This window comes from Diabrotica virgifera, chromosome 8 (assembly GCF_917563875.1).
Source record: "Diabrotica virgifera virgifera chromosome 8, PGI_DIABVI_V3a".
In the NCBI taxonomy this organism is placed as follows: domain Eukaryota; kingdom Metazoa; phylum Arthropoda; class Insecta; order Coleoptera; family Chrysomelidae; genus Diabrotica; species Diabrotica virgifera.
This window is the reverse complement of record NC_065450.1, coordinates 197,947,282-197,958,898: the sequence shown is the minus strand read 5'-3', so window position 1 is coordinate 197,958,898 and position 11,617 is coordinate 197,947,282. Positions and strand designations below refer to the sequence as shown.

General features: G+C 30.6%; 1 protein-coding gene across 1 annotated transcript; it reads right to left on the bottom strand.

Moving 5' to 3' along the window:
• Positions 1 to 316: 316 nt before the first annotated feature.
• Positions 317 to 11,098, bottom strand: LOC126889278 (histidine-rich glycoprotein-like). Its single transcript, XM_050657397.1, has 2 exons — positions 10,862 to 11,098; positions 317 to 859 (listed from the first exon to the last, which is right to left on the bottom strand). The coding sequence occupies exons 1-2, from the start codon at positions 10,874 to 10,876 to the stop codon at positions 392 to 394; spliced, it is 483 nt and encodes a 160-aa protein (XP_050513354.1). The 5' UTR covers positions 10,877 to 11,098; the 3' UTR covers positions 317 to 391.
• Positions 11,099 to 11,617: the final 519 nt, after the last annotated feature.

The window sequence follows — 11,617 nt, the reverse complement described above, 5'->3', positions numbered from 1 at the left end:
CCGAACTATTCAGAGCAGCAGCATCTAAGATCAGAATAGACATTATGATTGCCAACCTCCGTCGCGCAGATGGCACGTGAAGAAGAAGAAGATAAGACGGTTATCAGACTGATAGTAACAACCAGAAGATTGAGAAAAGAATTTGACATATTACACAAATAGAGGCGAAAAATACTGAGGTTGATTTACGGAAAAAATGATTCAGAATTGAGCATAAGCGCAAGAATAAAACTAGCTGGATACACGACGATGTATTATGGACTAATACTCTTAAAGGAAATTGAAATTTTGGAGGGACAGAATAAATAAAAATATATTTATACAAAAATTTATTTATTTACTTATTTTAATGATTACTAGTCACTGGAATTATTTAGTAATGGATCAGTCTTTATAAAGGATGAGGATGGGGGTAATCGTGGGGCTTCTTGTGATAATCCTGTCCATGAGGTGGCTTGTAGTCATGTGGTGGATGCCCGAAATCATGTTTTTGATGATCGTGATCGTACCCGTGTCCAAAGTCTTTATGGTCGTGTCCATATCCATGCTCTTCATGTTTCTGATGCCCATATTCATGCTTTTGTGGTTCGTAATGATGTTCTTTATATCCGTGGCCGTAGTCTTTATGGTCGTGTCCATATCCATGCTCTTCATGTTTTTGGTGCCCATATTCGTGTTTTTGTGGTTCATAGTGATGTTCTTTGTGGTCGTGACCATAATCTTTGTGATCGTGTCCATAGCCATGCTCTATCTTACCATGACCATGATCTGGAGGTCCATATCCATGATCTTTATATTCGTGACCAGGTTGAGGAGCTGCTTGAATTGAAAGGGTAACAGCAAGAAGCAAAATTGAGATCTAAAAAGAAAAAAAAAATGTTATTAAAGAGAATCAAGCCTTATATTTTAGTTAAAGAACTGTCGTAATAAATATGGGGTAATATAAATGGAGAATAGTAGAAACAATTAGAAACTACAGGTATCTAGCAAATACAATAAGGTTTGTCAAGATAAACATATTACAAATGTTCGACAGACATTTAATACACAGATGCATTTCCTACCAATCAATGTTGTCGTAGCTATGGATAGTGCCAGTTACCATTCAAGAAGGAATCATTACCTAGCCTAAGAGCACTTTTAAAAAGAGGGAGATCCTATGTTGGTTAAAAATTGTGAGTATGATTTAGAGACAAATCTACTAGCAGCTTCATCAGTAGGACATTTTCTTGATGATGTTCCTGAAACCGTCGCTAAAGCATCCAAATACGTGAAATGGAAACAAGCAGTTACCGATTGTTGCATGAGTAGTTTCAGTCATCGGAAAAAAACAACACATGGACTTTAGTGAAACATCAAGCAAATGGGAGTGTCATAGATTCAAAGTAGGGTGTTTTGAAAAAGAAATGATCGGAAAATTAATTTAGAAAGCTAGAACGAAAGCTCGTGTAGAATTTGATCGTTTAAGATATCTAAACATTGTCCGCTTTCCTTTATGGAACGTTAAAAGAACCAATTTATGTATCAACACGAAGGGCTTGAAGGATAAAAAAAATTAATTTTTAAGTTAAGTAAATCATTATATGGTTTAAAAGAAGCTCCAAAATGTTGGAACTCACTTTTTCAAAAAAGTGTAACTGATTTTGGTTTTCAACGATCTAGGAGGCATCCTTGTTTGAATTAAAATTATTTTATATTTTTACTTATGTACGTTGATGATTTATAGACCAGTAAGGATCTCCGAAAAAACGTGTATTTTTGGATGTGAAAGGTGGCATTCGGATTTTTGCAGATAAAGTTAAGTGACACCTTCAGTAATAATAATTGACTTAAACTCCTTCTCAAATATGCCCGGAACATTAATAAAAAAATTAAAATATTTAAAAATTTCGAAAAACATCGTTTTTTCTGCTTTCTTTGCTTATAACTTTAAAACGATTCGTTTTGGAACAAAGTCGTACAGAAATAAAATAAAGATAATTAAATTTTGTGTGATATACGACTATTAAAAAATGTCTTAAGGTATTACCTTTTCTGCAATATAGCAATAAATACAAAATAAGGGGGCAAAATAAGTCTGTTGTTATTCAATATTTTTTAACCACTTTGGTGGCACTTAGAACCTTAGTAATTCACTTAGGAAATTCTTTGTAACATACTTAAATCGTGTACCAAATTTCATTAAAATTAACCTAAAAAATTTTGCATAATAAATTTGCAATCTAAATGTTTTTAAAAAAGTTCAAATTTTTTAAAATCTTTCTGAACAAAAAGTAGACCATTTAGAAGTTAACTAATTTTTTTACATATAAAGAGGGCTCTACCTATCTAATACACTTTACATAATTAAAATCAGATTATTTAAGGGGCCCCAGCAATGTTTTAAATTTATAAACAATTTTTTGGCTTATAAACAAATAGCTTTGTTTAATAATAAAAAAATTAATTTTTAGCAATGCAAATAATAAAAACCGGTATAATTTGACTTAAATTTTCAAATGCTGTCAGCAGAATTGCTATTTTATTTTTTAATCAAAAGTTATTCGCGTTCAAAAATTGCAATTTCTCGATTTTTTGAAAGTTCCACCGCGTTTATCTCGAAAACTATGCATCCTACGAAAAAACTTGTAAGAACATTTTTTGTTTAGAATTACCCAAGAAATACAAAAAAATGTTTTATTTTGCGAAAATTCCATTTTATGTAATTCCTCAAGTTCTTTGTTTATAACAATCTTATCGACATCCGGATCAACTGTTACCAAAAAATTCGTGTTCTACGGGTCAAAATACATAAAAAAAACTTGGGTAAGTCCATCTAAATAAAGGAGCCCGTAGCACCCCCTCCTGGCCACAGCACTAATTTGTTTATAAGCCAAAAAATTGTTTATAACTTGAAAACATTGCTGAGGCTGCTTAAATAATCCGATTTCAATTCTGTAAAGTGCATTAGATAGATGGAGTACTTCTTTATATGTAAAAAATGACAAATCTTTGTATGTTCTAGTTTTTGTTGTGCAAGATTTTAAAAAATTTTAATTTTTTAAAAAAGTTTAGACTGCAAAATTATTAAGCAAAATATAGTAAGTCATTTTTAATGAAATTTGGTGTACGGTTTTAGCACATTACAAAAATTTTCTAAGCGAATTAGGAAGGTTCCAGGTGAAACCTAAGTGATAGAAAATCATTGAATAAGGACAGGCTTGTTTTGCCCCCTTATTTTATATTTATTGCTATTTTGAAGCAAGGGTGATAAATTAAGACATTTTTAACAAATCGCATCTGATAGAAAATTTAATTACCTTTGTTTTATTTCTATAGGACTTTGTTCTAAAATGAATAGTTTTTAAGTTATAAGCAAGAAAATTAGAAAAAAAAAACGAAATTTTTTGAAATTTTTAAATATTTTATTTTTTTTATTAATGTGCCGGGCATATTTGAGAAGGAGCATAAATCAATAATTATTATTAACTAAGTCATCACCTAACTTTATCAGCAAAAATCTGAATGCCACCTCTCACATCCACCTAAAAACAGATCCTTACTAGTCTATTAATAATATTTTCAAAAGTTGAGAAAAAGATTATTTTTATAAAAACTGACTTGAGGGAAATATTTAAAATTTAAAAGTTTGCTAGTGAAAAATTAGTATTCTTAGGTATAGAGATAACTTAAATTTAAAATAAAGCTTGAATGTATTTCATAAAAAAATTAATTAAGAAAATCTTGCACAGATTTAATATGAGTAATTTCAATAATTATAAAATGTGAGATATTCTAATTAGCCAAGATAAAAATTTGGGAGGAAAATTTAAATTACCTTATAGGGAATTAATGGTTGTCTTCTGCACGTGATGATAGGCTCTAGGCCAGGCTCTAGAGTCTAGAGCTAGCCAAGTTTTTGTGTATCATATTTCAGTCAGTTTTGAAATAATTACACTGAAGAACATTGGAAAAATTTGAAAAATATTTTGAGATACTTGAAATCTACAGAAAATTATGTCTAAGATTTGGTAAAGGTAGAAACAAAGAAATAGAGATGCTATCCTATGTTGATGCAGATTTTGCAAACTATCAAATCGACAGAAAAAGTATTAGGGATTATGCTATTGTTATTCATCATATGAGATGATGTTATGCATCATCTAGTGCCGAGGTCTAATAATATATTGCCTTATCTTCATGTGTTACAAACAGTTTGTTCTTTTTTATAGCAGCTATAAAGGTATGAGTCTATTGAATGCAATCTAGAAAATATACAGAAATAAAAACACAGAAAGTAGCGATGAAGTAATAGCAGAAAAGATAAAAAACTAGATATAAGATAGAACAGATAAAAGATATTATATAACATATCTTAGAAGGAAGGATAGGATCCAAAGGATTAGCAGATGGCATCGATAACAATCTGCAATGAAAATATATGAAAGTACATAATATACAAGACTGGTGACAATTACTCAGGGACATATTTTTACAGTCCAACAAATAATGGAAAATACCAACAACACAGAAGAAACATATATACGTAGCATTTATAGATCTTGTAAACATTTTCGAATAAATACCAAAGAAAAATTGTTGAAAATTAAAAAATTAATCCTTAGAATAAGACACGAAAAAAGACCAACAAAAAAACCTAAACTCCATTGCTGAACCTTTGACTAAAAGATGTACAAATTAGGAAAACTGTGCAATAACAGATATCGAATACAAAATTAATATACAGGGTGTAACAAAAATGCAGGTCATAAATTCACATGTTCTGAGACCAAAATTAGTTCGATTTAACCTAATTTACCTTAGTACAAATGTGCACATAAAAAAAGTTACAGTCCTTGGAAGTTACAAAATGAAAATCGATTTTTTTCAATATATCAAAACTATTAGAGTTTTTTGATTGAAAATGGACATGTGGCATTCTTATGACAGGAAAATATTAAAAAAATAACAGTGAAATTTATACGCCCCATAAAATTTTATGGGGTTTTGTGCCCTTAAATTCCCAAAATTTGTGGACGTTCCAATTTAATTATTACTGTGCTACCATTAGTTAAACACAAATTTTTAAAACTTTTTTACCTCTTAGTATTTTTTTGATAAGCCAGTTTTTATCGAGATGCGGCTTCTTTTTTAATATATTGACATAAAAATTTTATGGGGTTTTGTTCTTCTAAACGCCTCAAATGTTTGTGTACTTACGTTCCAATTATACTATATATTATTGTGTTACCATTAGTTGAACACAGTGTTTTTAAAACTTTTTTACCTCTTAGTATTTTTTCGATAAGTCACCTTTTTTCGAGATTTGGCTTCTTTTTAATATGTTTCAAAATATAGGTGCCTAAAAATGATAACTATAAATAAATTTTCAGATTATTAGGTCTCTATAATCGTACTTGACCATCATACATAATTTGTGGTGGATTCGACAAATATTCAAAATATCTCGATAAACACTGGCTTATCAAAAAAGTACCAAGAGACAAAAAAGGTTTAATTCAACTAGTGGTACCACAATAATAATTTAATTGAAAAATACACAAACGTTTGGGGGGGGGGATGGGAACAAAACACCCATAAAATTATTGAGGTGCACAAGAATTACTATAATTTTTTAAAATCCTTGTTCCATATGCCTTTTCAATTTTTTTTTTTTTATTAACTCCCAGTATATTTACAATCTGTCACATATATAATATTGAAGGACAATAAGTAAATGGTCGGATATTTACATTGGACATGTAGGAAATATTTCCAGTGAATTATTTCCTTTACATAATTAACCTATTTATTTAAAACCGTTATTTGTTTCTTATTCTGAGTACACTTAGTTAAACCTGCTTATCAGGTCCGTTGGTTTAAATTTTTTTAAGCGGCGCACCTCACCTACTGTGTTAAATAGATCACTCGCGAGGGGGTTCACATGCGTATTTGCTCTATCCCGATATTTTTCACTATGTCGTTTTATTTCACTTTTGATGGTGGGGATTTCCAAGTCTCTTTCTATTGCTGTATTTGGCACGTACCAAGGGGCATTGACTATTATTCTTAAAACCTTATTTTGGAACCTTTGAAGTATTTCTAAGTTTGAATTTGACGCTGTGCCCCATAGCTGGATTCCATATGTCCAGATTGGTTTTAGAATTGATTTATATACAAGTATTTTGTTTTGAATGGTCAGTTTTGATTTCCTGCCGATAATCCAGTATAGTTGCTGCAGTCTAAGTCCTAGTTGTTTTCGCTTGTTGAATATATGTGTTCGCCATGTGAGGCGTTTGTCTAGGTGCATGCCTAAGTATTTCACACTATCAGCTTGTGCTAATTGGCTGGTATTTAGTTTCACTGGTGGACACTGATCTCTTTTCATCGTGAAAGTAACGTGAATTGATTTGGATCCATTCGCTTTTATTTTCCACTTTTTTAGCCATACTCCTATTTTGTTCAAGTTTGTTTGTAGGTTTCTTGTAGCTCCTGCAGGATTGTGATGGGAGGCTAGTATTGCTGTATCATCAGCAAATGTTGATACTGTTGTTTGTTCTGTAGTGGGAATGTCTGCCGTGTACAATAAATATAATATTGGGCCCAAGGTACTACCCTGTGGTACTCCAGATTCTATGTGGTAGATGTTAGTATATTCAGACTGCTGTTTTACTAAGAAAAATCTGTTAGTTAGGTATGATTTTAATAATGGATAGAAGTTGTGAGGTAAACCTTTTTTTATTTTATACAATAGTCCAGGATGCCACACCTTATCAAAAGCTTGGCTAATATCTATGAATGCGGCTGAACAATACCTTTTCTTTTCTAAGTCATTGCTAATTTGTTTAACGACTCTGTGGACTTGTTCTATTGTGCCATGTTTTGCTCTAAAGCCGAACTGATGATCTGGTATGAGCTTTTTTTCCGTTAATATTGGCTGCATTCGCTTGAGTAGAAGTTTCTCAAATATTTTTGATAAGATTGGCAAGAGACTGATGGGTCTGTACGAGCATATTTCATTAGGGTTTTTACCTGGTTTGGGAAGCATTATTATTTCTGCTACTTTCCACTGATTTGGAAAGTAGCTCAGCCTTAGCATTGCGTTAAAAATTTGTAGTAATGCTGTGATTCCTTTTCTAGTGAGTTTTTGCACTATAATGCCGGTTATTAGGTCATAGCCCGGTGCTTTTTTTGGTTTAATTTGGTGTTCAATTACATCTCTTATTTCCTTGTATTTAAAGTTGCTTATGGGCTGTTCCATTTGGAGAGGTGACTCCAGGTAGTTTTGTATGTCATCCATGTCTTCTTGTGTACTCTCTACTTCATTTGGTTTAAACACATTTGATAGGTGAAGTGCAAATGCATTGGCCTTTTCTTTGTCGTTTCTGGCCCATTTCCCCTGTTGATCTTTTATAGGGGGAATATGTTGTTGTGGCCTGTTCAATTTTCTTGTTGCTCTCCAGAGTGAGTAGTCTGTTGCTTCCGTTGGCGTTAGGTTTTCAAGATATGCCTGAACCGAGTCATTTTTCATCGTTAACAGAAGTTTTTTTAGGTCCTTACTTGCTTTATTGAGGTTTTTCTTATTTGCTGCTGTCCTTGTTTGCTGCCATTTCTTGCGTAGTCTTCTCTTTTCTGCCTTTTCAATAAAAAATCTCTAATAGTTATCGATATATTAAAAAAAAAATCTATTTTTATTTTGTAAATTTTTTATGTGCACATTTGTACTAAGATAAGTTAGGTTCAAGCAAACTATTTTTGGGGTCCCAGAATATGTGATTTAATTTATGATTAGCATTTTTGTTACATCCTGTATTTTTGATTTTATATTCCGTTAAAGTTTTCTTAATGTTTGATAGCATAGCACACACTCTTGTTGATGTAATAGACACCGGCCCATAATGGTCGGTTTCACCAGCCGATATTCGACCAATAAACTGATATTTCTCCATTTTACTAATAGTCCAGAAATAAGATTTTTCTCGTGACACATCCCCCTCCAGGCAGAAACCACATTTTTTTTGAGTAGTATGGACACAGTATGAACATCTATAGTAATAACCTATATGTTTCCTGCAGCCGATTTTGATTACATACATAGTGATAAACAAATGAAGATCGAAAAACGGTTAATATTCGTTTTTTCGTCTATTACTAAAAGTGAAGCATTCTAAACAAATTTAAGAATAAGAAACTCATAAATCGTATAAAAAACTTCGCTGAATATGTCTATCCTTATTTGTTGCTTAGAAAATTGCAAAATAAGACATAAATTTTGAGATTTTATAAATTTTCATAACTTATTTAAAAATGAAGTTAGAACCTTCTTATTACACGGAATGCTGAAACTTCTTGTGCTCAAATTATATTTTAAATTTCAAAGTTATTGGTCAAATAGTTTTAAAGTTATTTAATTTGTTTATCCCAAATTAATTTTTTTTGCAACACTATAAGTCAGCAAATTATGAGGTTACAATAATACTTATTCGGACAGTTTATGAAAGAAGGACATTTATACTATTAACTTAATTAAAAAAAAATGACAAAAAGTAATTTTAAACAGTGTAAAATTACTTTGCAAAAGTATGTCGATTTTTTGCTTACTTATAAACAATTAGAATAACTTTTTAACCGATACCCGTAGAAAAATTATTTTTTCATATACACTGTGTCCGTAAAGTATGGAACAAATTCTGTTTTAGCTAAACAGAGCATTTTAATACATAATCCTGAAACACGTCGATTTTTGATTTTAATTTACCGTATTTTAAAATAATATTCTAATATACAGGGTGAATTACTTTCGAGTAATGACGTCACCGTCATTTTTTTTAAATGGAACACCCCCATTTTGTTTCAATTTTCGGATTACTCTAGCTGAGCTGATTCCAAAAATGTATCACATGTTGATTCAAATTGGTACAGGGTGAACAAAAATACAATAGCTTTGTGTGTGTTCATAAAGTAACGCGTTAGTTAAATTAACAATATTATCAAAAATACTTATTGTATTTTTGATATTTTAATTAATTTTTGATTTTAATTAATTTTTGATATTGTTTAATTTAATATTTTAATATAATATCAAAAATTAATTAAAATTTAATATTATGAGTACACACAAAACTATTGTATTTTTGTCCACCCTGTACCAATTTGAATCAACATGTGATACATTTTTGAAATCAGCTCAGCTAGAGTAATCCGAAAATTGAGACAAAATGGGGGTGTGCCATTTAAAAAAAATGACGGTGACGTCATTACTCGAAAGTAATTCACCCTGTATAGTAGAATCTTATTTTAAAATGCGGCAAATTAAAATCAAAAATCGACGTGTTTCAGGATTATTTCTTACAATGCTCTGTTTAGCTAAAAAAGAATTTGTTCCATACTTTACGGACACAGTGTATAGAAAGACTGAATTTTTATACACATTTAGAAAGAAAAATAATTGTCTTAGGACAATTAGGGACGAAGTTAGCTCCCCCTTTTTTTAATTCACATGTCCTTGCAAAATAATTTTACAATATTTAGAATTATTTTTTGTCATTTTTTTAATTAAATAAATAGTGTAAATCTTGGTCTTTCATAAACTATCCAAAGTATTACTGTAACTTCATCATTTTCTGACTTATAGTGTTGCAAAAAAAATTAATTTGGGATTAACAAATTAAATAACTTTTAGATTATTTGCCGACTGCCTTGAAATTTAGGGAATGATTTAAGCACCAGATGTCTCAGCACTTCGTGTAATAAGAAGGTTCTAAGTTAATTTTTACATAAGTTATGAATATTTATAAAAACTCAAAATTTATGATATTTTCTAAGCAACCAATAAGGATAGACATATTCAGCGAACGCCATATTGAACTTTTCTATACGATTTATGAGTTTCTTACTCTCAAATTTGCTTAAAATGCTCAACTTTTTGGTAATAGACGAAAAAAGCGAAAATTTACCGTTTTTTGATCTTCATTTGTTTATAACTATGTATATCATCAAAATCGGCTGCAGGAAACATATAGGTTGTTATTATAGATGTCCACACTACTCAAAAAATTTGGTTCGGCCTGGAGGGGGTTGTGTCACCAACAAGATATTTTTTTTCCTTATTTCTCTAAACTATAACGTCAAATAAGACTTATTTTATTTATTTATCAAATAAATATTTACTCTTCGAATAAATTGGCACGTTAATCTGTAAATATCTATAAGAAAGTAAATTCGTCAGTTTAACTTTAAATTATCAAAATTATATTAAAACAATAATATATTGTACAAGAAGTGAGAAAAAAGACAATTTTCTCACGAGCGCAGAAGCCGCAAATTAAGCGATGGAAAAATATGCCATTTTCTCATGTGTTGTACACTGTACTTTTTCTATGGATGCGGTTTTGTCAAGAGTTCAAACTTCAAAATTAAATAATTTAGATGCTTTTAGGTAGGTATAAATTGAAGGTATTTAATATTCTTAAAATTTATATACGTTAAGTATTTATTTAAAATTCTTATTAACAGTTATTTTTGAACAGTTTTGAAAGGTAATTCCTGGTAAGTTTTGCTTCAACACATTTTGTTTGACAACATTAATTGTGTTTGTATTGTGCGTGTTATCATGGAAACGGCTATCATATGTATGGAAAACCAGAGGAGAACCAATGAGAAAATTATTTCTCACTACAATGGCCGACTATTCTCACTGCGTGAGAAATTTTTCATTTGAATGTATGTAAGTAGTGAGAAAAGTTGCACATTTTATAGCATCCGTAGAAAAAATAAAAATATAAACGTCTAATAAATTTTATTCCATGAATAATTGATTTATTTATTGTTGGTGAAACCGGGTCTTATTGATACACTACTTTATTATCAAATTCTCACTTACCATTAGTTTTGCCATCTTATCTTCCACAAACCACACTTCTCTTACTCTTGAACTCGATTCTAAAAGTATTAGTCTTCGACTGAACTAAAATTTGCGCATCTTCTAACATTTATATTCGTTCTCTCGGTTTATTTGCACAGGAAGTCCCTCAACATTAAAACCAAGCATGTTGATCATTTAAGAAATAAAGCCGGTATTACCGTAAGCTGAAGATGGTTTTCCCCAGAATCTACAAGCTCCTTCGCGACTTCTGCATCTTGAAAATAAAAGAATGCGTAGGAATTTGCAAATATGTGCAAAACAGAGGCGGATTAAGTATAATAATAAATGTCTTTATTCATACAATTATATGTAAAATAAACAATACCATATTTTATTACATATTTGGGCGAGATTCAGTATGTAGGTACACCATTGTCAGACAATAATATACATTTGCTCTTCCACCTAACGTGACAGTCTAACCTAACTATCTGAGTATAGTTAGTGACAAACTGATTTACATTAAAAAAAATGTTTAATATGTTGCCTGTGTGAGTCCATTTCAAATTTTGGAAAAATTAAATAAATGAATCACTTTATTTTACCACAAACGACCGGTTTCGCTCTTTATAATTTACAAAGCATTATCAGGTTTCAGGTACAGCAAAATTAAATGCTGTAATAAATATAAAAGTAAGATATTACTTACATGCCGATACAAGGATTATTCTTAAATGTATGTGATATCCCAGAGAAGGTAGTTCTCGTCAGTGG